At 42.7% G+C, this 27,186-nt stretch overlaps 1 protein-coding gene across 2 annotated transcripts; it reads right to left on the bottom strand.

Moving 5' to 3' along the window:
* Positions 1-415: 415 nt before the first annotated feature.
* LOC114551455 (protein KIAA0100) lies at positions 416-27,130 on the bottom strand. Of its 2 annotated transcripts, none has more exons than XM_028572507.1 (40): positions 26,974-27,130; positions 26,259-26,388; positions 24,899-25,025; positions 24,672-24,721; positions 24,403-24,544; positions 24,203-24,321; positions 24,010-24,070; positions 23,752-23,935; positions 22,395-22,518; positions 22,165-22,289; positions 21,994-22,061; positions 21,755-21,891; positions 21,327-21,445; positions 20,696-20,889; positions 20,257-20,554; positions 19,366-19,571; positions 18,234-19,284; positions 17,941-18,132; positions 17,271-17,473; positions 14,825-14,943; positions 14,500-14,723; positions 13,514-13,704; positions 13,222-13,321; positions 12,903-13,102; positions 12,517-12,814; positions 12,285-12,442; positions 10,522-10,728; positions 8,445-8,544; positions 8,153-8,335; positions 7,429-7,550; positions 7,180-7,335; positions 6,678-6,799; positions 6,394-6,574; positions 5,355-5,441; positions 4,613-4,723; positions 4,398-4,533; positions 3,880-4,004; positions 3,687-3,788; positions 1,239-1,373; positions 416-979 (listed from the first exon to the last, which is right to left on the bottom strand). In XM_028572507.1, exons 2-40 carry the CDS (start codon positions 26,324-26,326, stop codon positions 794-796), a joined length of 6,711 nt encoding a protein of 2,236 aa, XP_028428308.1. In that variant the 5' UTR covers positions 26,327-26,388; positions 26,974-27,130; the 3' UTR covers positions 416-793. The 2 variants fall into 2 exon arrangements, with proteins under 2 accessions (XP_028428308.1, XP_028428301.1); XM_028572500.1 differs by having other exon boundaries at positions 794-979; positions 26,259-26,385.
* Between the last annotated feature and the right edge of the window lie 56 nt (positions 27,131-27,186).

The following is a 27,186-nucleotide window of genomic DNA, read 5'->3' as shown; positions in this document are numbered from 1 at the left end:
GCACACACAGAGATGAGAAGGGTATGTATGGACTGGTCTAACTCTGGGGGTTACGGTGAATAAGCTAAATTCACAATAAATCGGCGTGTTCCTTTAAAGGTCAAATATTACATCATTTGTGGGAAATGGCCATCCTGTCAGAGTGACACTCATACAGCCATGTATATCTTTAATTGATAAAACATATACTGATATATTTAACTTATGGCATTTCAAAATTATTATAATTTTTTATTTTTACAGCAGACAGCATTGAAGGTGCTCCCAGCTGACCTTTTCCTGAGCCAGCAGGAAAAGGTGCTCTCAGTCTTGCATGTATAGAAGCAGAGGAAACGGTAACAGTGAAGTGCTAGCTACACACTGAAAATCTTCCTTGCTTCATTCAATGCAACATAAGTGTTCATCATTCTGTGTATGAAATGCAGAGTGAGATTTTATTGGCACACAAATAAAACAAGATCATAATAGATATTTGGTCAAAATGGCACCCTGGTAAATCCTGGAGCTGTTTAAAGTTCCCTGCAGGGATTTTGGCCATAAACTCAAATCTGAGACACATCCAAAAAATATTACTTTTAAGTTCAGCAGGCTCATATTATACAGTAAGGTATCCCCATAAACTATTTGAAATGCTCGACCGTCTCCCTTTTTTATCGTGATCCACAAAGCCGGACTGATATTGGGACCCCTAAGAGGCAGTTTATTCCCTGATCCTCGTACCGAGGGAGTGTGGCAGCTGCTGCAGTGGATCATCCAGCCCAGCTCGGACTTGAATGTGCAAGTGTTTGTGGCTTCACTTGCGTCGACTGAAGATGCTCTTCTTGCTGGAGCTCTTGTCTGTGGTGCTGAGGCCGATGAGGAGCCGAGCCTTCTCGTCCTCCTCCTGTTGCTGCAGGCTGTTGTCCGACTTCCCTTCAGACACCTTCCCCCGCAGGTCTGAGCCTGAAGCTGGCTTCAGGCGCAGCTTCTCCTTTATCATCTGAGCAACCAGGAGCAAGAAGAACAAGTTCAGAAACACAGAACTTTTTGATGTCAGGGCAAATGGATGTCGTTTCTGCTCCTAGTCATTCTTGGTAATAGTAAATCGATTTCAACAACTGACAGCACACTGTCTGCAAGGAAGGATTATTTTAAACTGCTGAAAGAAATGAACAATAGATCAGGGTCACAGCATAATGTGGGTTTCAAGTGGTGATCATTTGATAAGGAGAGGATTCAAAGTCATAAATGTCGTGTACCTGTGCTACAAGTGCTTTCCGGCTGTCCCTTTTCACAGCCATGGCAAAGTCGAGCCACGTCCAGGTATTGTTATGGTACTCCAAACAGGGCAGAACCAGGTTCAGGTCCTTCCAGTCCACACTACTCTTCTCTCCCTGAACAAGTCAAAACATCAGTTCAACATGGAAAAAAAGTGAATTAAACCTACAATAACTGATGTTATTTTTGGCCTTAGATATCAGAAGCAATCTGTCAGTTTTTTAGGTTAAAATGGTGAACTTGACAGCAAACAGCTGCTTATTTACACACATCCAGCAGTTATGGAGCAATTATCATTTTCATTCATTTGGAGTCATGTGTGTGTGTGTGTGTGTGTGTGTGTGTGTGTGTGTGTGTGTGTGTGTGTGTGTGTGTCCACCACTCTCTTTTAGCTCAGTTTTTGGTCTCTGAGGGAAATATCTGGCTCTTTAGCTGCTAAAGGCATCAATATGTTCACCAACTAGTTGCTAATATTGTCTCTGTTGTTTGGTGCTCAGCAGGTAGCATGCAGTGGGTTTACCTTCCTCATCTGTATATGTGTGTGTATATTGTCTGTTTATATAAGGGTGTTTACTGTGTAAATATGTTTGTATTATTACTATTATTAGTATAACTAATTCTATTTTTTCTATTTCTTATACTTTATGTATATCTTTTTCTCCTATGTCTACTTAATGTGTATTTGTGTTATTCTGATGGGTGTACATTTTGTTTTCTTTTGAGCTGCTGTAGCACAGGAATTTCTTCTTTTCTTCATTAGAGCTTTCTTTAGCTGAGAACAGCTACAATGAGAGTGGTGAGAGTGAACCACAACATTAAAGTGACATGCCGTAGAAAGAAAACCGAGCTGAGGGGAACTGCAGAGTCGGGTGATAACTCTGTTGGTGACACCTGTCACATATAAGTAGACATCAGATGCATTGTACAGATATTGATTATAGCCACTTGAACTAAGGTGTCTACATTCTATATCCAACCGCACATGAAGCTGATAAACACTAGCATTTTAATACCTACAGTATATTACATAATTAGAATTTTATATCACTGAATTTTTATCTTTTATATTTCTTTTTCTAACTGATTTTTTTTTACTCTTAATCTAATTATTATTCTTTATTGCACATTATGCTATCCTGCTTTTCACTGTCCCTTGTTTATACAATATATGATTAAACATTTAAAGCAACAAACTATCATGCAATTGCTGCCAAAATAAATACAAATATATAAAAGTGAATAGACAAAGTGTCAGGCAGCCATGAACATGATGATTTTTCACAATTAGAGATTGTTTTGTATGAATGCTCTTTGAGGGTTGAAGTTAGGGCTGGGCGATATGGCCTAAAAATAAAATCCCAGATTTAAAAAAAGAAAATCCGATTTAAGATTTAAATCGATTTTTTTTTTTCCCCTACTTAAAATCAATCTACAGATGACAAAGAAATTGTTCAAAACAAGTTTTATTTAGTTTAAACTCATACACACACGCACACACGTGGGGCATGTATACCACTGTGATTATTCATGGCAATTTTGTGGAAATATAAATTGGTTTGAGTGTTTTCCCTACCAGTTATTTTTTTTGGGGGGATCCGTGAGATAAAGCTGTTTTCACACATAGACCTACAGGTAATTCACTTCTCGTTCCTTGCTAAAAGTTCAAATCAATTTAATGTTATTGCACAACCTTGCCCCTGTTTTCACCTGTTGCTGAGTAACGTACGTTAACATCCCATGATGGTCTCTTGAATGTAGCATACCTGTAGCAAGCTCCTTCGTAGCGATAAAAACAAACGTCGAAGTGGAGCTCTGTGCTACAGAGCGGCGACTGCTAGTTGTTTAAGCCGCTACAGACCTCCGTCACAGCTCGGTCGTATCTGCAGCATTTAGTGGATGTGTTGAGCCGCAACAGAGTTCCTCAACACTGGCTCTGGTGCCCTGCATGGTGGCCCTTCAGGTCAGCGGTAGCTGCTGGTTCAGATATCCGAGAATAGGTGACTGTCAGCCGGGGACAGCGAGCTGCCGGTCATTTCGGCGGAGATTACGGATAAGTAAGTAATGAAACGACGGGTTAAGAAAATAATTAATGGTAGTCCCTGTCGCTACCATGTTGTTTGTGTATCTCTAAGAGGTGGCAAATGCGCGGGGGGAGGGCTGAGCCCGTTCAGAGCTACGGGAGCCCAGAGGGGAGCGTCGGTGGATGTTAAGGAGCAAATTGATTTTTATTTAAACAAATCGACATCAACTACACATTCGAGTTAATCAATAAAATCGATTTATCGCCCAGCCCTAGTTGAAGTATTGAGATAGAATATGACAGAATAATCATGTTTTTGGTCTTATTTGGATTCAAGGTCATTATCCGTAATAATTAACAGGGACAAAAAATAAATAAATAGCAGTCAATACAGAGCTCAGTATCCCACCTTATAGCTGACACAGAGGGGCACTTGGGGAATCTTGATGTAGATGAAGGAGTTGTTCATAGCGGCTCTCTCCTTCATCTTATCAATGTCATCAACAGGATGCTGGTGGGAGCAGATCATACAATGCAATTACATTACTGTTATTTTTCTTATTCTTGACATCAGAGCACAAACAATCAGAAAGCACCAATACCTCTGGAGGTTTCCTAAAAGACCTCCTGACCCCCGCAGTGCGGTTCAGTCCCTGGGCGACACCTTTGCTGGGGCCCATAGCACCCATGGTGTCCTCTGACAACTGCCGAGGCTTAACAGGGATACCTGTGACACAGAACACATCAGCACCACGGCCTCTGGGTGACTCTGCACCCTACACCTTATACTCCCTCTGAGTCTCTCTAACACATATCTCAAGGCCATATCCAATGTGACAGAGCCTTTTAATAGCTCAGAGGGATGACATAACACAGTAATGGGCTATTCGATCTCACTCACACACACACACACACACACACACACACACACACACACACACACACACACACACACACACACACAAAACACAACACACACACACACACACACACACACACACACACACACACGTTGGAGAAAACGGAAACTATTATTGATCCAATAGGTATAGAGTACAGGCTGGTGACCCCACAGAGACAGCCTACTGCTGTCATACTGCCACTGTCGACAACAACATACCTGTAGTAACCAATCTGAACTTGTCTTCCTCATCAGTGATCTCCTCCTCCTCAACATTTCTTCCAGGGAAGAAAAATCCCATCATCCTTTTGAAGAACTGGTACATCAGCTGGATGGTGAGAGGCACCACGTTCACCTGATGATGGAAACAATCACTCAAATAAAAACACAATCCAAATGTTTCAGTGAATGTGGCGGGATGCAATGTTCTTTACCTCAAAGTGTTCCTTAACAGAGATTCCTCCCACAGGGGGGCGCACTTTACTGAAGATACGCAAAGCAAACTGGCGTCCTGACTGGCAGTTACTCTGAGGACGAAGTACAACCTAAAAAAGAAGAGGGACTCCATTTCACACTCAGCGATATCACAGAACAAAGCTCTAGGTCGATTTTGTGTGACAATCATTCTTTGATATTTAAGAGCACGTATTATTGATGATATGAACACAGTATGGACAACACCACCGCGTTAGGTGAACTTGTAATGAGTCCTTGGTCACACATGCATCAATGAATCTTAGAGTGTGCATGCAACACTGAATATGACACTCTGAAGAGCCACTGAGTGATCCCATCTGGACAAACAAGATGGAGTCAACACAGACGTCAAGTCTTGTCACTGTACGAGCACTGTACATACCCTCACACGCTGCACAGAGGAAACCAGGCAGAGAGTCATAAATATCACATATTGTAGGCTTTTTGGAAATGAACGTTGACAACTTCAGAGTAGTCAGCATCAAAAGGGTGTTTTGCCATGCATGTCATTTCATGTTGTTTTATAACTAAAGTCTAAAACAATTTAAGTCAAATCAATGTGCCTTTTCATGTTAATAACTCTAAATAATAATAATAATAATAATAATAATAATAATAATAACAATAACAACAACAACAACAACAACAACAACAACAACAACAACAACAAAGTCACATAGATATGGGAGTCAAATGTACCTTGTATGCCGCATTTGGCAACAGGTTGTTCATTGTGAACCACCCTAACTCCAAAAGATGCTCCGCCGTGTCGTCAGACTTGTTCAGCTGTGGGATGAAAGGATTCACAGCCATCAACATTTACCAGCCAGCAGTGATTAAGCATAATATTGGATGTGTCAGGAGTAACATATCATAGGATAGTGTAGTAAAGAGAGTATTTTTGCAGTTAAATAGTAGGGCTGCTCGATTATGGAAAAAATAATACGATTATTTTGGTCAATATTGAAATCACGATTATTTAACACGATTACTCATTAACATTTGGATATAATGGATAGTGTCCAGGGTATAATCTGTTAGTGTCCTTTATCTCACAGAGTCTTTGGATCAGAATAAAATCTGTTTGACTACTGTGAGTCAGTTCAGCTTTACAGATATCACACATAACGTTCCACAGCTAATGAACAGCTCCACACACATAACACAATGTGCATCTCACGTCACATGTTCACTCACTATGACCACTACTACTGGCATTACTAAACATTGGGCCAAAATATCAACAATAATGTCGCCGTTCCCAGACAACTGAGATGGTTTTGCCTTTTTTTGCTCACCAAACGCTGCTGCCATCTTTACTTGCGCTGAGTTTTTAAATTCCAGCGGATGATATGCACACGACTTGCCTCCCTGACTGGCTTCGGGGCGGGGGGGGGGGTCATGTCATGTGCGTGTTTTTTTTTGGGGTTATACTATTTTGGTGATTGTTGGGAGCCAAAATTGAAATTGAAATTCAATTAATTGCACAGCCCTATTAAATAGGATATGTTATATATTCCTGTTATCTTAGGATGGTTCTTGAAATACAGAATGCTGGAAAAGGGTAAATAAGAGCTCCAGAAGGAGGCAGAGGGAATGCTTTTTGGAGTGCAAATTGTAAAAGAGAATATGAAAGAGGACAGATGATTTAGTGGGATATCAGGTAAGTTTTCAGCTGTGGATGAAAGATAAGAAGCGACTCTGCTGTCCTGTCTGCAGCACGTTCATCAGCGCTCACCTTACTGTACATAAACCTCTGCAGCTCCAACTCAGCAATGCCAAGCTGGCCGTCCTCTTCGGTCAAACACCAGCGGGCCTGGGCAAAATAGATCTCTGTTCTTCTCACCACACTCACATCCTCCGGGGGCTTACGCAGCTCCAGCTTGTTTGCCCGTTGCAGCTGGAAGTCCTTAAAACACCTGAAATATATATATATATATATATATATATATGAATATATATTTATTTTGACCTGCCATATCGTCTCAGTATCGGATGTGAATGAGTGCGCTGATGTGAGACCTGATGAGAATGTTGAGCTCTTCACTCTTCATCTGCATGTCGTTCTTCTCCTGGTTCAGCTGGTTCTGCAGTCTTGTGTTGATCTCCATCAGTTCATCGCCGCTCAGTTCCTCGGGTTGTGCCTGCAGTAAAAAAAAAAAAAAAAAAAATACTTTTTTCTTTTTCCAGATAAACTCTCGGTTTTAAATAACAGTGGCAATTTGGCGGCACGGTGGCTCAGTGGTTAGCATTGCTGCCTCACAGCAAGTAGGCACTGCAGAGTAGGATCCGTGGTCTGGGCAGGGCCTTTCTGTGTGGAGTTTGCATATTCTCTCCGTGTTTGCGTGGGTTTCCTCCGGGTGCTCCGGTTTCCTCCCACCATAAAGACATGCATGCTAGGTAACTAGGACTACAGTTGAAAATTAGCCGGCAGGCTAACATTGGCACAGTTACAGAAATGTTGATGAATGTGCATTGTCCTCATAAATGAATAAAAAAAGGAGTGAAGAACTATGTGACGCACCCTGATGTTGGAGTAAATCTGTTTCTCGAGGCGTCTAATCAGGGCAAGGTGCTGCCTGACTGCCTCCTGGAGGTGCAAGATGCTGCTGCGCTGCTCTTCAGGGTTACTAGAAATTTCCAGCTGGAAACGCACACGCTGCTTTTTCTCACTGTGTTCCTATAAGTCCAGTAGATAAAAAACAAAACACAGAATAAGCAAAGATGAAAAATCGGTAAGGAGATGGGAAAGGTTTTGTAAATTAAAGCCTACCTTGCGTCTGGGCTCCACGTGTAACAACAGGTTGTTGACGATATCCAGGATCATAGCGTATTGAACAGGGTTAGTGGATATCTCAAGGTCATGGTGAATGAGGGTGAAGGTGTCCACAGCCCCTGTTAAAGCAACAAAATTAAACTCTTAAAGTTAATGTATGGGGATTTAGTAAAACCAATAATCCCTTCCCGCTCTCCACCCAAAATTGTTAACAAAACATAGTCTATATCCACAATGTTCCACTTCCGGGATTGCTCGTTCTGATGGAAATTCCGCCAGATGTCGCTCTTTTCGGGCGGACGTCTGTCCCCTTCCTCTTTCTTTGTGTTGGCGTTCTAACCTCCGGTGGATTTGTGAGGACTATGGTTAACTGCTCCTCAGATCTCTGCAGGGTAAATCCAGACAGCTAGCTAGACTATCTGTCCAATCGGAGTTTTCTGTTGCACGACTAAAACTACTTTTGAACGTACACGTTCCACCAAAACAAGTTCCTTCCTGAGGCTACTTTGCAGCGACTGGCTCCGCTTGGCGCTTAGCATAACCCAAGACAATTGTGCCAGTGCACATTTTTCTCCCATCCCCAAATGCTGCATGGACTAGCCAGACCCTCCTCTGCAGCGCTGTGAAGGAAGGTCTGGCAATGTGAAAACCTAGTAAGCTGCCCCTTTTACAAGAACCCAGCATTCTTCTTTGCAGATTAAAGATGTACAGTATGACATACCAGCCTGTTTTTTCAGCAGGTCCTCTTTCTCGTGGTTATTCCTCAGCTCTGGCGGTTTGATCTGTGTGGCCAGCTCTGGGTTGATGTCGTGACTGTAACTGATGTAATGCATCCGGCAGCTACAACGTGAGATGATACGCTGAACCTGCTGAGAATCATTCACCTGAGCTGGCTGGTTCCAGTCTACAGACACAGAACATTTAATTTAGAGGTTGTGTGGTCAGTGTCCTACAGTGCATTTTTTTCTCCATGTGGTAAGGAAGAACAATCCTGTGTTTGAGAAGGGATTTACCTGTAGTGGTGCTAACCATCCCTCCCACAGCCTGGCCACTCTCCATCAGCTCCAGCACTGAGTCTAGGTTGCGTTGCCTGTGCTCCTCTATGTTTTTAACCTGAACACAACATAGCATCATAAGAAGCAAATCAGAGCAGGAACAGCACTCCACACAGGCAGCAGGCACCGTGGCAGTACGGTGGCTCAGTGGTTAGCACTTCTGCCTCACAGCAAGAAGGTTCTGGGTTCGAGTCCAGGTCGTTCCGGGCCTTTCTGTGTGGAGTTTGCGTGTTCTCCCCGTGTTTGCGTGGGTTTCCTCCGGGTGCTCTGGTTTCTTCCCACCATAAAGACATGCATACTAGGACTACAGTTGGAAATTAGCCGACTGGCTAACGCTGGCGCATTTACAGAAATGTTGATTAATGTGTATTGTCCTAATCAAATAAACTTACTTACTTACACAGGTGAGTTACTGGCTTGGTTGTGATGTTGTAGCTAAATAGTTAAGTTTTCTTCATTTTCAAACCAGGTGTGTTATACAATACTACAGAGCAGGGGTCGGCAACCTTTTTGATATGAAGTGCCCTTTTCAAAATTTCTTGTTTATTAGTGTGCCATGTTAACATAATTTTTTTTTATGACATCACATCAAAATGTAATATCCAGGGAATCTGTATAATCAGGACCTTGTAATTATTATTATTATTGTATATTATTATTATGGAAACATGGTTTTAGTATGCAGTCCTGATTGGTGGAAAATGGGCTGACAAAAATATCACTGTCAAAAAGCCTGAAGCGAAAAGTTGTGGAAAAGCCCAGCTTTAATGACGAATGGACAGATAAGCAGGTCCTGTATGTCTCATTTTCAATGAAACAAAAAATAATAATTATTGATCCAATAATAATAACACAACCAGCATCATTATCAAGAATGAAGAACACAACATAACGATTGCGTCATTCACGTGCATATTAAGTAGCCACATGTATTTGTTTTGGTCTAATAATGCATCCATATTTACCGCTCCAGCGGAGAGGATGGTTTCTTCAGACAGCTTAAGTTTATAAGAATTTGTCCAAATTCCCTGCAAACTAAGAAAAATAGACTACAAACCGACAGCTTTTCTTTTAGCTTGTTTTGTAAAAATTAGCTATTTGCAGAGTAGAGCTGTGTTTGCGTAAAACAGCGCGGTGGACTAGAGTGTAGTGAGCAGACAAAGCAGATTGAAATATCGCTTTCTACATGTTGATGCCGGTCTACACAGCTGAGTGAACTGATAAGTTTTGACTTTTAACTCACGGAGGTTTAATTGTAGCCTCCATACATTAACAAGACTAGCGTTAGTTCATCTGCCCCAGCGGCCGTTGGTAATCCTCTTTGTATTGTTCCCAGTCAGAGATATGAGTCAATCAAACTACCGTAAATAACAGGTCACGCACAGGCGCCGATTTATGTTTTCCTCCGTGGGTGCTCACACGCGCACACAGTTTTAAAAAAGAAAAAGTAGTCAACAATGTTTGCATTTCAGAACCTCAGGAAATGGACAGCGGCCGACACGAACACACACGCCGTAAAGTAAGCTCTCTTTCAACTCAGGACAGCGCCACGAACACAGATAGGACCGGAGATGAGAAGTTTAATCAGCTTCGGGGGAAATTATAAATCAATGCCACCGACATGACCAATCACACTAAGACAGACGCTCCACTTAGCACCACCTGCAATGTTTAATATTAAATTAATATAAAAATGAACTGGCAGTCTGGCACACGTGAGTGCTCAGTATTTTTCGTGGGTGCTCAAGCTCCAGAGAACCCACGGTATCGGCACCTATGAGGTCGGCAACTGTGAACGTTGTAATTTGGCATGCGGATGAGAGAGTGCTTCAGCATTTCAACCATGATTTCAACACATCAATAACTCTCTTGCACACATATTGCCAGCGTGCCATTGGTTAAGGTCCCGCGTGCCCATGGTGGCACGCGTGCCTAAGGTTGCCGACCCCTGCTACAGAGTTAGCCATGTTATTTATTATCTGAAATCATTTTACCCATCCATGCCTTTAAGATCTATAACTAGAGCTGTGCTTACCTCCAGCCACAACTGTCTGTCCTCTTGCTCATATGGGTTGGGCTCCATGGTGGCAAAGTACTGCATGCCATCCAGCAGACAGGTCCAGGTGGTTTTCTGCTTCAGGGTGTCATTGTACCAGGATGGATGGTGCTCACACTGAAGCAGCTGAGCCTTTGCTGCAGACACCAACACACAGCCTGCAGTCTCTGTGCCACGCAACATCATCTGGGTAAAGCAAAGAACAAAAGAACAACCAGATTGACCTGCATTCAACCAGCATTTGGAGAAAATCTTGATTAGAATCTCAATTCTTTCAAGGTCAAAGAACACATTTTTGAGTTAAAACGAAAGCTTTCGGAATGTGCTATTAATTAGTTAGTGAAAATAGGACTCTGTCTCGCCAAGGAAGGTCCAATGCGTTTGTCAAGGTATGGGGCACCTTTCTCAAGTACATCAAGAACACTAACTTTTCAGATACATCAACTTAATTGTGGAGGGCTAAGGTGTGGCAAGGTTTTTTTTTTCTTTTTTTTTTTTTTTTTTTTTTTTTAATAAGTAGAGGTACAACATCAATGTGTTAAATTGGGAAAGTGTTTAAACTTTCTGGAGGGCTCTTAAGAAGCCATGTACTGTATACTGTAAATAAACATTGTTATGAATCAAAATAAAACTGTTAAATCATTAAAAAAAATGTGTGGGTGAGGTATTGTTCCAGATGGCACATTATAAAAGGTGATTGTATTTGTCTTAGATGCAGATGTTGTATAATCCTGCAAAACCCAATAAAAAAAGAAAAGGAAAAACATCATGATTAGGGATGCACCGAAATGAAAATTCTTGGCCGAAACCGAAAACTGAAAAATAGGAAACCAAGACCGAAAACCGAAACACCGAAAGAAATGATGCCAATTATTATGGCTATGACTGTGTACTAATTTTACTAAAATCAAGGCATTGCAATTGTATAAATGAATATTAAAGTTTAATTAAAACAAATATCTAGCAGAAATATGGCTACAATCTGATAGTCACATACAGTATATAGTAGCCTAAGAACAGAATAGCTTACCTATTGTTATTATTATTATTTGAGACACTTTCTTGCAGGATTTCACTGAACATATCAGACAACGAGGGTGCATGCCCCTCATCTGGTGCAGAGAGACAAGTCTTTTTTTCTGTGCTCTGACCTCCTGCTCCGTGCATGCTCCGTCTCCGTCTCCACGCGGGTTCTCCGCATCCATCGCGGCCTGGATCAGTTCTCGTGCGCCCTGCTTTATTTCTGCATCCAAGTATGGTCTTTATAACGCAGATCAAATACAGTCGCGATGAAGTGCAGAGGATCCGAATAGATCTCACTGAAACGTGTGCTGACAGACTCAGAGCGTACTTTTCATTGTTTTCACTCCGTGGTCCATCTCAACCTCGTTGCCTAGGAGACGCTTTGCAGGTGGAACGGATCGGGTACTGACACACGTGCCGGTCGCGGTTTCTGTTTGCGTCATCACAACATTTTTGGCCGTATTGTTTCGGTGATAAAAGTATTTCAGTGGCCGAATATTCGGTGCATCCCTAATCATGATACCAACAGAACTGGAGTAAACAAGCTTTTCAAAGTGACAGTCAGTAGGAATTTGCATGACCTTGAAACAAGGAAAACGAAGCAACTCCTAGAAACAACTAGAATTACCGCCTTGGCCTTGTGTTCATGAGAATGGGACGAACGGACAGACAACCTGTAAACATAATGCTACTAAAGGGATAAAAATCAAGGCAGCTACCTGACAGTTGACTAACTCGATAAACCAGTTGCGATTATAGACATCGTCGGTCTGACAGGCTGCGATGCCACACAGCTGGTCGCTGACACCGGAATCCTCCTCTGAAAACACCACAAACTTGTCTGTTTCCTCAATCAGCTTCTGGAGCATTGATGTTCCTAAAAAATGAAGTGGAAAAGAAAGAAGTTAGTGGGTCTTAAAAGACTCTGCTGTTGTCAAGCTATTTCCTCACCTTCATTTTGACTTTTTTCTGCTCGACTGACGGTGGGCATAGCTGGTGTGGTCGGGGCTGTGGGGGGAGAGTAGTTGGAAGGAGAGCGTTTGAGCTTCTTGGTCAGCAGCTGTGTGTCGATCCTCAGACCCTTCAAAGCTTCAGTAGAGAGATTTCTCTTCAGCACAGATGCCTTTTTATAACCGTCGTACAGCCCAAAGGCTATGTTCCTGTTAGTGGTGGTCCAAGAAGCACGCAGGTCCACCAAGCGCAGTTTGTGAGCGTAAGAGGCATTAGTCTCGTCCGTCTGGTTCACCTCCTGTCAGAAATATAACAAAAAATGCTTGATTAGGAATTCATTGACAGTGAAGAACAAACTATTACTGCAGCTACCTCTGGGCTTTTACCTCCTCCATGCGGTTGCTCTGTCGCTGGTAGCTCAGGGAGGACAGGCTTAGCAGGTGAGTCTTCTTCACCTGAGCGTTGATCTGGTGGTCGGCTGTCTCATCCCAGGTGGAGGCCATCAGGTGAACCGTCACCTGAGACAGCTCACTAACCATCTGAGTCACATTCCATTCAGAGATCAGCCTCCTCATCACCGTGCCAGCTGAAAGATGATATAAAACACACACACATGCATCTAACTACTTCATGTTCTGTTGGGAGACTAAATGAAGACTGTATGTATGAATTATTTGTTTGTCTTGAATGATATTTCGCCTCTACCCTGTGGAATAAGTCTCTGTGCCCCTCGAGTGAAGACGTGGCCTTTGTTGCACTCCACTTGGATACCTCTCTGCTGGGCGAAGGAGGCCCAGTAATGCACCTGAAGGACACACAGTTTAAAGACATTTATACATATGGTAGATATTAGGTGTAGAGAAAGAAAGGGGTGGAATTCAGTAAATTATCTGTCAGAAATCAAGGTACATACTGTACAGTTGTAGACTTCATGGTAAAAATATAAAGCAGATTTTTAGTGGACTGTTGCTGGAAGGCAGCCTAGAAAAACACATACTTGTAGTTGTGGGAATGCAGCTGTGTAGGACATCTGTTTGTAGTGCTGACCCAACTTCTTGCGGATAGGCCTGAGGCTGTGGAAGAGCTTGCCTCTGCAGATAGGTCGAGATACACCCGTCCATGTGGCCCAGAAGTTCTGCATCCAACGCAGAGTGCTGCTGTACAGCAGGATTCTCGGCTGGGAGGGTTCTACAAAGAACAGAATATATAGTTCGCTACAGCAAAATACATTTATGATAGGATACTAGTTTTCAAGGGCAGTGGGCTTATCTTAGGTAGATGGAATATCTAACAGAGTTGTGCGTACTAAGGCATGGATACCCGACCCGAGTCCGACGGGTCCCAATGGTACCCGACGGGCCGGGCCGGGTTCGGACAGATATTTAGAAATTATGGTCGGGGTCGGGTCGGGCTCGGTCACATCAGCGTGATAAGGAATATGTTGTAAAATGGTGCTGCGGCTCCTTTTAAGAGAGCTCAGTGCGTGTGGGTTTGTGTGTGTGGTAAATGGGCAGAAGAGAGATAGAAAAAGAGGAAGCAGACGTGTTGTAGATGCAACCGGAGCAGAGTTAGTAGTTATTCATGTTATAACGTGGGCCCTGGAGGTAACCAGTCTCCCCTGGTTTTCTGATCACGGTCGGTAACGAAGCGATCAGGAAAGGTTAACACGTTGAACATTTTAACAACTTATTAACGTGCGCTTGTTGCCCCGTGTGTGCTGATGCGCTCATCTGTTGACATTTCCAAATGCCTTCCTACAGTTGCTTAATAAAAAAGGGCTTTCCACACAAACAAACGTAGCCTACATTTGTCATTAGTATGAGAGGAAAAAAGATGAGATTTTAACTGGGTCGGGCTTGGGTTGGGCTCGGACATAAATTTCTTAATGCCTGTCGGGCTCGGGCCGGGTTCAGACACGGCTCTGTCGGATGCGGGACAGGCTCGGACAGAAAAATTCAGCCTGATCCGGACTTTAGTGCGTACCTGTGCCACAGTGCTGGTTCAGGTCCATGGTAATGGAGGGGTTGAGGTTCTCAGAGCGAAAGGCTCTGTAGGAGTCATGAGGTTGTCCTGATGTCACATCTGCAACGTTCTCCGCACAGCAGATCATTACAGCATGGTGGTCGTGGGGGTTGCCATGGCAAAGCCATTGGAGGTCAATGGTCATACATAGGTTGGGCAGGTGTAGAAAACAGATATCATCATACCTAGTAAGGAAGAAAGGCACTTGTATTACTGAAAGATTCTCTACGAATATAGTTAAAAGTTGCATTTAACGGCCATTTTCTACTCTGATCCATCCACTTACTTTGATGCTGTCCTGACATTTACATCCAAATCTCCTTTAAAAACAAACTGCCCAGGGTTCCAGTCAAAGTTCAGCTTATTCCACTCCCAGTGCAGGTTTTCTGTAGTGTTGTAAGGGTCCTGTAAGAATGCAAGAATCATCTTTATATAAGATTTGGTGATTAATTTTGTTTTATATCACAGAGTCAAACCTCGGGTTGAAGAGGAACAATGCGGATTCCGTCCTGGTTGGGGAACAACGGACCAGCTCTTTACTCTCGCAAGGATCCTGGAGGGAGCCTGGGAGTATGCACAACCAGTCTACATGTGTTTTGTGGATCTGGAGAAGGCGTGTGACCGGGTCCCCCGGGAGATACTGTGGGAGGTGCTGCAGGAGTATGGGGTGAGGGGGTCTCTACTCAGGGCCATCCAATCTCTGTACGACCAAAGCGAAAGCTGTGTCCGGGTTCTCGGCAGTAAGTCGGACTCGTTTCAGGTGAGGGTTGGCCTCCGCCAGGGCTGCGCTTTGTCACCAATCCTGTTTGTAATATTTATGGACAGGATATCGAGGCGTAGTCGGGGTGGGGAGGGGTTGCAGTTTGGTGGGCTGGGGATCTCATCGCTGCTCTTTGCAGATGATGTGGTCCTGATGGCATCATCGGCCTGCGACCTTCAGCACTCACTGGATCGGTTCGCAACCGAGTGTGAAGCGGTTGGGATGAGGATCAGCACCTCTAAATCTGAGGCCATGGTTCTCAGCAGGAAACCGATGGAATGCCTTCTCCGGGTAGGGAATGAGTCCTTACCCCAAGTGAAGGAGTTCAAGTACCTTGGGGTTTTGTTCGCGAGTGAGGGGACAATGGAGCGGGAGATTGGTCGGAGAATCGGCGCAGCGGGTGCGGTATTACATTCAACATATCGCACCGTTTTGACAAAAAGAGAGCTGAGCCAGAAGGCAAAGCTCTCGATCTACCGGTCAGTTTTCATTCCTACCCTCACCTATGGTCACGAAGGCTGGGTCATGACCGAAAGAACGAGATCCAGGGTACAAGCGGCTGAAATGGGTTTCCTCAGGAGGGTGGCTGGCGTCTCCCTTAGAGATAGGGTGAGAAGCTCAGTCATCCGTGAGGAGCTCGGAGTAGAGCCGCTGCTCCTTCGCGTCGAAAGGAGCCAGTTGAGGTGGTTCGGGCATCTGGTAAGGATGCCCCCTGGGCGCCTCCCTAGGGAGGTGTTCCAGGCACGTCCAGCTGGGAGGAGGCCTCGGGGAAGACCCAGGACTAGGTGGAGGGAGGTCCAGCTGGGAGGAGGCCTCGGGGAAGACCCAGGACTAGGTGGAGGGATTATATCTCCAACCTGGCCTGGGAACGTCCTTGGGATCCCCCAGTCAGAGCTGGTTAATGTGGCTCGGGAAAGGGAAGTTTGGGGTCCCCTGCTGGAGCTGCTCCCCCCGCGACCCGATACCGGATAAGCGGAAGAAGATGGATGGATGGATGGATGCACCGAGGGTGCAGTATATGCCATGAAACATACACCCAAGTGACACACTTGTAAATGCCAACCGATACAAAGATATTGATTTGTCACAAACATAACACAGACGTCCTGTACAAAAAGGGCCAAAGCCGTCTCCACCTGCTGAGGAGACTGAGGTCCTTTGGTGTGTGCAGGACTCTGTTAAAAACATTTTATGACTCTGTGGTCTGCAATATCTGCTGGGGAGCTGGGAGCACAGAGAGGGACAGGAAAAAGGCTAAAAAGACTGGTGAAGAGGGCTAGCTCTGTTCTGTTCTGTTCTGCCCTCTGGACACCATAGAGGAGGTGGGGGAGAGGAGGATGTTAGCCAGGCTGGCATCAATCATGGGCAACACCTCTCACCCCCCTCTACATGAGACTGGGAGTTCCCTGAGCAGCTCCTTCAGCAGCAGACTGCTGCATCCTCAGTGCTATTGCAGGTCCTTCATCCCAGCTGCAGTCAGACTCTTTAATACAACATCATAATGTAGCACTGCTAGCTGGTTCTGCAATATGAGCCATCACTGGACAATATTCTGCACTATGCATATTTATCTATTTATTACTCTGTGTCACCTCCAACTGTACAATAGGTCATCTCTATTCATTTGCACCTTACTCATCTGTATATCTGTGTTTATATGCTGTCTGTTTACATAAGGTTGATTATTGTGTAAATACGGTTGTTTTATTACTACTACTACTACTATTATTATTATTATTATTATAACTAATTATATTCTATTTTCAATTTCCTATAGTTTATGTATATTTTTTCTCCTATGTCTACTTAATGTGTATTTGTGTTATTCTGATGTGTGTACATTTTTCTTTTGAGCTGCTGTAGCACAGGAATATGTGGGATTAATAGATCTTATCACTCTGCTAAACAACTTACTGTGCAGATCTACTGGAGGTTCACAACAGTTGAGTTTGTTAGGTGTACTTTGGTTTACCTCTGTAGCCAGCTGATGAAGATTGGCCTGTTCAATGTCCATAACCCAGTGCCCATGTAGAAGGAGACGACTTTTGTCCCACCAGGCCAGAAGAGGTGAGGGATCAACTGTGGGTTTGGTCAGCAGGTCAACGGACTGGCCAATCAAAGTCCAGGCAGGGTCCCAACATGGCCCCCACACAATAGTGTACAGAGAGATGTTCGCTGCATAAAGAAAACATTCAGTGAGGGATATTAAAGAGATTACAAAGAGTAAATCTCACATTACCCAACAGTAAGTAAGACAATTAAGCACAACTGAGGCTAAATGATGTTCTAAGAGAGTGAGAGCTGATACAACGTTTTTCAGATAACATATTACTGCTCTTCTACTGCGGGGAGAAGCAACGACACTCAAGCAACCTTCATACTTTCCTCTCTTATACTGGGCTTAGCCATTTTACTACATTTATCATTACGCATAAGCAGGGTTTCTCTCTTCCTTTGTGCCTGCAGATGCTTACTTCAGCTTTTTAACCTCCGTTTTGGTCACATGAATGGATACTGTATATTCAAAAACTGTGACTGGGCAGGCACAATGACGCTCTGTGTGTATCTGATAGGAACGGATTAACAAACTGAGGATTGTACTTGTAGAACAGAATGGTAACAGCATGATTCCCATAACTCACATTTGAAATCATAGTAGAACTTGAGTGGTGGCATATTCCTGTGGACCGTCACATCTCCCCATGGTGGACCGAGTTGGACAATCTCTTTGCGATGAGCCCTGGCCTGTCCATCCTGCTCTGTCCCAATCAGACGTCCTGATAGATCCCAGTCCCGGATCTCAAACAAGTAGCGAGGGTAATCGCGAATTCTCACTGGCACAGTGGAAAGACAAATTATTTTTCTCATTATTTGTCTCATCTGACTTATCTGTCTTATATCTGCAATTTGATATAGTACATTTTCATCAACTTACCCAAAAATGCAGCCAGTTTAAACTTGACAGCGCGGCACCACTGGACCACCAAAGGGAGTCCATCTCTGGGGAAGGGACTGATCCTGTCGATGTCCCTCAGCTGCTCTCTCACCTTCTCTGGCCCATGAAGAGAGTGATCAGCCAGGGCTACTATCTCCAAGTCTGACACAGTCCAGGTCAGCAGAGACTTCCTCATGGGTGTGTTGGAGTAGAGGCGGTGGGAGCGCTGGATGTAGATCTCAATGTGCTTTTTCTCCAGGGAACTATACAGCTCTTCAATCTTTCTGGCGGGGAGAAGTTCTCCATGCTGCTTGCGCAGATCTGCCACCTTCTTATCCAGAAGCTGAAGACGCTTTGCACTTTCCTTACTCTCATCCTTCATAAGCTCATAGTTGTCTCGCAACTTGATTTCAAAGATGTCATCCAGGAAGACAAACGAGAACAGGCTGATTTTGAACACGAGGTCAGGAGGCAGACGTTGGACAGTGGTGGCTTGGCTTGGGGAGCGATGCAGAGTCTTCAGCCACTTCTGCACACTAATGGCCATGTCAAAGGTGTTTGAGAAGTCGTACTGGTAGGGGAACTCGACAGCCAGAGAGGGGCAAGTGAGGACCCAGACACGGTTGTGAAGAGTGGTGAGGAAGGGGAATGTGTCCCTGTGCAACTGCATCTCAGTCAGCTCTGCCTGCATTTCAACATCTAGACCTTTAAAGGTCACGATGTTGTGGCCATCAAAGTTAAAGACCATGGAGGGTGAACGAATGTGCACAGAACCAGTATGCTTGGAGACTGCGAGGGCTTCTGTGTGCAGGAGAATGTAGTTCTGCTCACTAACATGGGCTATCAGACGAGTGCAGGCCAGTTCAACACGCACACACAGCTCTCTACTCTGGCCTAAAGTGATTTCACTCTCCATAGGTTTGACTGGACTGTCCTCTCCTTTCTCTCCGCAGAGCATACACCAACAAGCCTGAGCTTCACTCATGTGCTGATATAAGACCATGTGGTCGGATGGCGTCCATTCCACAGTGAGCTCCTCTTCACATTGAACCTGATTAAGACACAAAATAGGAATATTGACACAAGAGATTAATTCTGTCCAGAGAGATAAAACTGATGGAGATCTGATTACCTGTAAGGTGGGGGTGGTGATGTAATAAGAAAAGGCTATCCTGGTGAGTTTGAGCACAGGGTTGGGGGTTTGGGAGGCGGGACAACATAACTCCATGTTCTCTGTGAGTGCTTTGATGGCTGACAAGCTAACACCTTGAAGAGACACCGTGGCGCTCTCTGCAGAGCTCTGGACTTTGACACTGTCCATCCGCAAAGACACGGCTCCTACAGAGAACACAAGGAAATAAAAGATGATGATCAAAGGTGATGATGGTGACTGATGACTGAAGAGCAGAGAATTTTGTGTACGCTGTGGTCTTCAGCGATAATGAAGATGCAATGGGGGCATTTTTAAGAATTAGGCCTTTTACTTTTTTTGGCTAGCTCTAAAATGTATTGCTGCAATACTTTTGGCCATTTGTTTTCTTTCCTCTGACCAATGTATTTGTCATGTTTAGGATGATTAATTGACAACATCGCAGAGGTATATGGTGGCAACTAGTGATTACTTTTGCTAACATTTTCTTTCTTGATTGTTTGACCAAATAAAATGTCAGAAAATAGTGAAAAATGCTGATCACAGATTTTACTAAGGCCCAAGATTACATCTTCAAATACATACATTTGTTCAACTAATAATCCAAAACCCAAAGAGATTCAGTTTATGGTCACGTGACACGAAAAAGATCAAGTGCTTATTAATGTAATCTTGTACGATTACCCGATTTTTAAATAGATAGATGCATTTTCTGTCAATCACAATCTATTATTTAAAAAACGGTTTGAGTTCCACAGAAATCACATCTACAGGTACACTATAAATATATCCTTAACAGTACAGTTTATGTCCCACGTCGTGAATTACTGAAACAAGCCATGCAACATTCTTGCATATTCTGAAATATCTTACCAGCGAGATTAGACCTTGTGAACACATTAACATCTTCCAGACAACAGTCCAGTTTGAACAGCAGCTGTAGTTGTGAGGAGGGGATATGGTGAACAGTATCGTCACTAGGGGGAGACACTGAGGCCACATCTGGCAGCTGTGACCCTGTATCACAAGGAACACAGATGACGGACAGCAGGCGAGACAGACACAGTGCACAGGTCTCTGAGAGCTCCACTTGAAGCCCTTTCAGACTGGACTCCACGTTTAAACTCGGAGACTGGGTACTCAACTCCATGTGGGGTCGGTTGAAACTCCCCTGGAGGGATGAGATTAAAAGTGCACAAACATTAGCAGTCGATTATGCCAATAAAAATCTAACTAACTAACTTACTAAATGAAAGCGAAAATGAACCATTAAACATACAATAAAACAAGTTATACTATTTTGTGCTCCTACCTGAAGAGTGAGCGAGTCTAAAATTAGCGCTTCTCCCCACACATGTTTACCAGGAGGGTGGGGTGCTTGTTGGATATGAGACCCCTGACCCACTCTCCACCAGAAGTTGTCCAGGGACAGTGAGGCACGCCGGTGCACACTCTGAGAGCCTGTGCTCTCAGTGTCAACTCTAATGTCAAGAAGATGCTGCAGTTCTACAAATACAGGAGGTACAAGGCACCATAAAACATTATTTTGAGGAAATACATTCAGAGTTGCTGTGGCATAGAGATTTAAGTTGTTTTCCAAAAAAACTTAAAGCCAACTGGGATATAAAGGAGTACAAGTTAATGTGTAATGTTTAAAAGGGCACTCTAAGAACAGAGCTTATCTAATCTACGTTTGGAAAAGAATTGAGCCAAAAGTTGCCGACAGAATAAAAAGTTTTACGGAAGGAAAATGTGTTGTAACAATAGTACAGGACTTGCACATGGTGTGAAGTAATAACATTAAGTGCTGTTGCTTAGCAAACGGTGTTGAGGCTATACTTTAATGCAACAGTGTCCTCATTTCACTTTGTAGCAATAACATCATGTGACGTTCACCTGCCTTTCTCTGTGCATGTGTGCAGCATGTGAAAGACCTACAGTACCTGCACTGGCACAGAGGAAGCCTAGAGCAAAAGGCGTCGTGTCTCCCAGCTGAACAGACACATTAACGTTGGACACGGACGAGGTGATCATCACAGGAGCATCCAGGTGGGGGAGGCGCCTGAGGAAAAGGAGGGTGGGCAAATAATCTAATGGACTACACCACACAATAATGTCATGGAACAACACCATACAGAATGAGTGATGTGCAAACACAAACATGAATAAGAAAGAGAAGACAGAAAAAAGGCATTAGAAGATTTTTTTTTACCGCAGCAGGTGACTTCTCAGACAAAACATAGATCCAATCATTCTCCAATCAACTTTTGGAGATGTTACAGAAAATATGTGTGTGTTATAATCCCTGGCCAACCTGGCTATTAATTGCCATTCAGCAATCTAAACCTTTGATTTCCCTTTTGCAACTTGCCTTTTTCTATGCGCTGCCTTCCTGTGGATTAGCTGTTCCCATGGAAATAGATTTAGCCAATGGGAGAACTCCTGGTGACGGTAGTGGATGATGCAAGTGTTGACTGTGAATGACCCCGAGATGTCAACTGATGTAACCTAAATTTAAAAAAACATAAAAAGGCAAAGTCAAAATAATGTCAAATATGAGTCATAGATTTAAGAAGCTTTGTCTTGTTATGTGACCATCATCTTCCTCACCTGCAGTGCTGTCTTCAGCGTGTTCACACACAGGATTCTTTGCCTACTTTGTGAGAGGAGAAGTCCATCTGCCAATTTAAAAAAAAAAAAAAAAAAACAATGTGTTATTCGTAGCTTTCTCCTTCGTCCAACGCTCTGTGCATTGCGTCTGGCACCCAGCTGTCCACTAACCCTCTAGAAGGAGCTCCAGGCTGCTGTGGGGAAAGCTCAGCTCAGGAGTGAAGCTTTTAAGAGGAAGCTGCTCATCGTCATGTCCATAGCTGACTTTTAAAGACTTCAGAGTCCAGTTCAGGTGTCTGTGCGGACAGGAAAAAGAGCCGTACAATGTTTAAATCAATGGGTCATTCAAAAGGAATCAAATTGAGCAAAACAACAAGTGTACATATAAAATGTTGACTCACCTTTTCTGGCTGTGCATGGACAGAGTAACATTTGTATTATCAAATTCCACATTGACCTTGTGGGGAATCAGCCGATGAAACTGCTCCAACATCTCAGTATGGATGAACTCAATGTTTTCACACTCTGAAAGGAAACGATACTAATGCAATTAAATCAAAAGATTATGTATGATATAGGGCTGGGCGATATGGAGAAAATCAAATATCACAATATTTTTGACCAAATACCTCGATATCGATACCGCAACAATATTGTAGGGTTGACTATTGGTGCTTTTACAAAATATTTACACAATGAGATTTTTGATAAATCATCAGTAATGGTGATATAATGACTAAGTGGGTAAAGGCAAATAATAGAACAGTTACAACAGTCTGGTAAGTTCAGAAAATGACATCACTTTACTGTAACGCAGCCTTTAAAACCAGGAAAAGACGACACTTATGCCATATTATGATATTACGATATTCAAAATCTAAGACGATATCTAGTCTCATATCACGATATCGATATAATATCGATATATTGCCCAGCTCTAGTATGATAACATTAAAAAATGTCAAGACTGCCACAGCTAAATATTCTGTTAAATAGTTGTAGAAACAAAACATAAGTCTATCAAAAAGCATGTAATAAACACAATCACATTTTGGTTTAATAAACATTTTTGTGCATATGATATTTTTCTGCATGGTGCACGTTGTCCCTACACATCCTGTGCTACGGGGAATCCAGTTTTAACATCACATTTCTTTAATTTGTCATTCAGTGAATGAATCCCCCAAAAGACCTGCAGATGTACAAAGAGATAATGAAAATAATGAAAGATTTTATGTTTTTTGTTTTTTTAAATAATTGCATAACTTATGCGTTGGTAGTTTAAACTTGAAATATATTTATCATTAAGCATGTGGACATTTCAGACACCTACAGAGTCAGTAAAGTCAATAAAGCTCAACGATGTGACCTTGTCCTCATTTGCTTGCTGATTAGCAGAACAGCCAAAAATATCATAGATAACCCAGATCATCTAGGTGTTTTAGAACAAGCAGAAGCTCACTGATTTAAAGCCAGTAGAAAACAACTATTGGTGCCACCACAGTAACATTCTAGCTACTTGTTGTGAGTGCACAAGTACAGAGAATTCGCTTGGGCAATAAAGGACAAATACAGCTACTAGTTGGACTTGCTGTGCTTTAGAAACTGGTTATACAAGTTGGCATGCCCCCTACTCACACAATCAGATGTGAGATGAACATCCAAAGGATGATTGGTCATTGCTATCGCTAGTTTGTTAAATTATTCTATCATCTAATCATTTTGACATTTCAGAGATTATACTTTGCATTTGCTCACCAGATGCATCCTGAATGCTCTTTTTGGGAGACTGGGGCAGCAGGAGTTGGCTGAGAAATAGTCCCTCGTGCAGCTCTGCTATAAGTGTCCTCACATTCAGGGACAGACAACCTGGCTTCATCTCCGGTAGGCTCACATCTCCGGACAGCAGCAGGCTCAGGGCCACTTCAGCCAAACATATATCCTACAATGGAGAGCATGTTAATCACACACATTAAATCGCAAGTTTTCTGTTTCAGGGAAAATAGAACAACGTACCAACTGACTGCTTTTAAGCACTTTACTGCTTAGCTGCCCGACTGAGAAATTCCACACCAGCCTGTAATGTAAGATTGAAAGTTAATAACATTGTAGCACGAGCCTTCTTTACTTTTCTATTACATGTAATAGTTAAATCAGATCGATGGCAAACCAAAATAACAGATATACAGAGTGTGAACTGTGTAGTTACCTTTTACTTTGGTGGTCAAGTAACAAGGTGATGCCTGTAACGGTCATGTGCCATAGAGACTCTGACAGTCCCATGTTCAGTACCATCACATTGATTGAGCTGATGTGGAACGACAGCAGCTGAAAACACAAGATAAGAAGAAGTGAGATACTTTTTACAAATCAGTTCAGCAAAAGATTTACTAAGGTGAGGCTCCATACTTGTGACAGAAAGCGTAGGGTTGTGGGGCTGACTGAAATCTTCCCAGACTTTTTTCCATGGCTCTTCTTCACCAAAGGTCTGAGTGGTGCTTGCAAGTCAAACCTAACTCTGGTTTCGCCAACACACAACGCCAGGTATCTCCTGAAACACAAACATGCAGTTAGCCGTCTCACATAACAGAATTAAGAATTAGGGTTTCCCATCTAGATTTGCTTTGGTGAAAGATTTTATTTCAAACTATCCAACTGACAAAAATGTGACTACTTACGGCAAATCCTGGTTTAGAAGTTTACTTGAAATCCATATTCTGTCAATTTCCTGTCACAAAAACAGCCACTCACTTTTATGGTATATTAAGTCCAAAAGGACCCATGACATATTTTAGGACAGTTGACAAAACAAATAAAATGTGTCCTGGCAATTACTGAGCCAAACATGTACACCTGAAAGAGACACTAAATGAGCTCACTACATAAATGTTGTGTAATGTCTTACCAGAGTATGCTGGGGGTGAAACTGGATACTAATTCCTTGGACAGAAAACAGCCCGACTGATTTGATCTTTAGATCAGCATTGAGTGCAGTCTGGAAAAATCGAACAGCAAGGGTGCATATGAGCCACCTAGAAGCAAAAGAGAAAAGCAGACATTTTTGATTTTGCAAATAGTTGTTCATAATTTTTTTTTTTATTTAACCTTTTATTTAACCAGGTTAGTCTCACTGAGATATAAAATCTCTTTTCAAGAGAGACCTGGCCAAGATAGCAGAACAAGTTTGTTACATAAAAAAACAATTTACAATCACAAAACAAACACAAAAGAGGCAAAGACATCTCAAGTGCATTTCAATTAAATAAAAGTACCATTAGTTCAAACATTTGCACGTGTGGATGCACTCAAATTCTATGGTTTTAACATAACCTTTAAAATCGTTTAAGGAAATTAGACAGTGTAGTTTGAGTGTTTTCTGTAGGTCATTCCAAGTAGAAGGTGCAGCCAACATGAAAGCCTTTTTAAACATCTCTGTCCGGGCTTGAGGTACATTCACTGAGATTGTGTTCTGGGACCATAAACCATAAGTACTCTGTGTAAAAGAAAGAAATTCAGATATGTAACATGGGAGCCTGCCTAAAATGCCTTTGTATATGAACATATAAAGGTGAGTAAGCCGGCAATTTGACAGAGAGGGCAAATTCACTGTGGAGTAAAGAATACAGTGATGAGTAAGGGGTCTGCAATTTGAAATGAACCTTAAAGCTCCATGATACACAGCATCCAACATCTGAAGACACTTTGATGGGGCATTCATGTACAACAGATCACCATAATCAACAATAGAGAGAAATGTGGCATCAACTAGCCTTTTTCTGGCAGAAAAAGTAAAACAAGATTTGTTCCTAAAGAAAAAACCTAGTTTCAATTTCAACTTTTTTACTAGGTTCTGTAGATGAAGCTTAAAAGAAAGGTGATCATCAATTAAAAATCCTAAATATTTATAAGATGAAACTACCTCAATTGTTTTACCCTGATCAGTAACAATATTCAGGTCTAACTCTTTTTTTCCTTGAGTTTGAAAAGACCATTACTTTGGTCTTCTCAGCATTAAGCACAAGCTTTAATTGATAAAGCTGTGCTTGCACTCTGTCGAAAGCAGTTTGCAAGCATTCATACGCCTTCTTAATGGTAGCTGCACAACAATAAATAACAGTATCATCTGCATAAAAATGGAAAAAGAAAATATCTGATATAATCTAAGGGAAATCAAGGACACTCTGGGTATTAAATCATAGTTAAACTAAATGTTGCCTACAGAGTATCATTTGCAATCAGATATAATGTAGAAACACATTTCTCACCTGAAAATGACACATAACACAATCCCAAGCAGAAGGATTAGCAGGAAGGATATCAGCAAGAGAGACATTGTGTCCAAAGTTGTTCACACCCAAATCTGGGACATGAGCCTGGCTGCTCCTCTATCAGCTGCTGTCAAAGAGGAAGAGAAGCACACCTCACATTCAGGTGCATATAGCTAACTACAGTATAGGTGGGACTGATTGGTTTATTAGAAAACAACAATCACTAACTTGTCCATCACTGTAACAGGCTGAGGCAACATTTACTATGCAAATTCATGAACGTTAGTGTTTTTCAGCTAACAGTAACAGCTAGCCTCACAGTGCTAACACTTCTAATTACAAGTGTAGTTACAACCCGAACATGAAATAGCACGTAACGTAAGCTAAACTTTATCACTTAACAGTGTGTGAAACCATTAACGTTAGCTACCTAAACTAAGTCCTTGTTAACTAGCAACACACCAGTGGCAAAACAGTGGCTAATTGTTGGGTAGCAGCGTTAGCCCAAAGTAATCAAACACGAAATAGTTAAAAGACGTTTGTCGCCGCGTCATCCAAAAATCAGTAGGAAATCTGTGCTAGCATTGTAGCAAGCTAACGCTGCAGCTAATTTAGCTACCATAGCTGCGAGACAGGTAGCTACACAACTTAGCATTCTTTTTGGTAACTAGTGTAGATGTATTGGCTTCCGTTAATTGTCAAGGTTACTTACCCTGACATATTCACAGTACTGTGTTTTCGCTGCAAGGAGCAGTGTCATCTGACAGTTAACTCTTTGCTCCGACGGAGTAACACACGGTCGACTGGTCCGCCCTGCTCTGCTCCGCTGGAGCTTGAGCCTAGAACTGGGACTGACGTTAGAGGGAGACGGGCTGGAGCACCGCCAACAAAATACTGCTCAGGCAAATATTAATCTTTAACTATG

This window comes from Perca flavescens, chromosome 3 (genome assembly GCF_004354835.1).
Source record: "Perca flavescens isolate YP-PL-M2 chromosome 3, PFLA_1.0, whole genome shotgun sequence".
NCBI lineage: Eukaryota > Metazoa > Chordata > Actinopteri > Perciformes > Percidae > Perca > Perca flavescens.
Note: the sequence above shows the minus strand (reverse complement) of the source record. Positions and strands in the feature narration are given on the sequence as shown.

What these genes read in the sequence shown, in the direction of transcription:
- LOC114551455 (XM_028572507.1), bottom strand. Translation starts at nt 26,326, where the DNA reads ATGTCTCTCTTGCTGATATCCTTCCTGCTAATCCTTCTGCTTGGGATT. An exon ending in TAAACTGGCTGCATTTTTGG is followed by an intron (nt 18,133 to 18,233) that starts GTAAGTTGATGA and finishes CCACTGTGCCAG; the next exon opens with TGAGAATTCGCGATTACCCT. An exon ending in TTCATCAGCTGGCTACAGAG is followed by an intron (nt 14,944 to 17,270) that starts GTAAACCAAAGT and finishes GCATTCTTACAG; the next exon opens with GACCCTTACAACACTACAGA.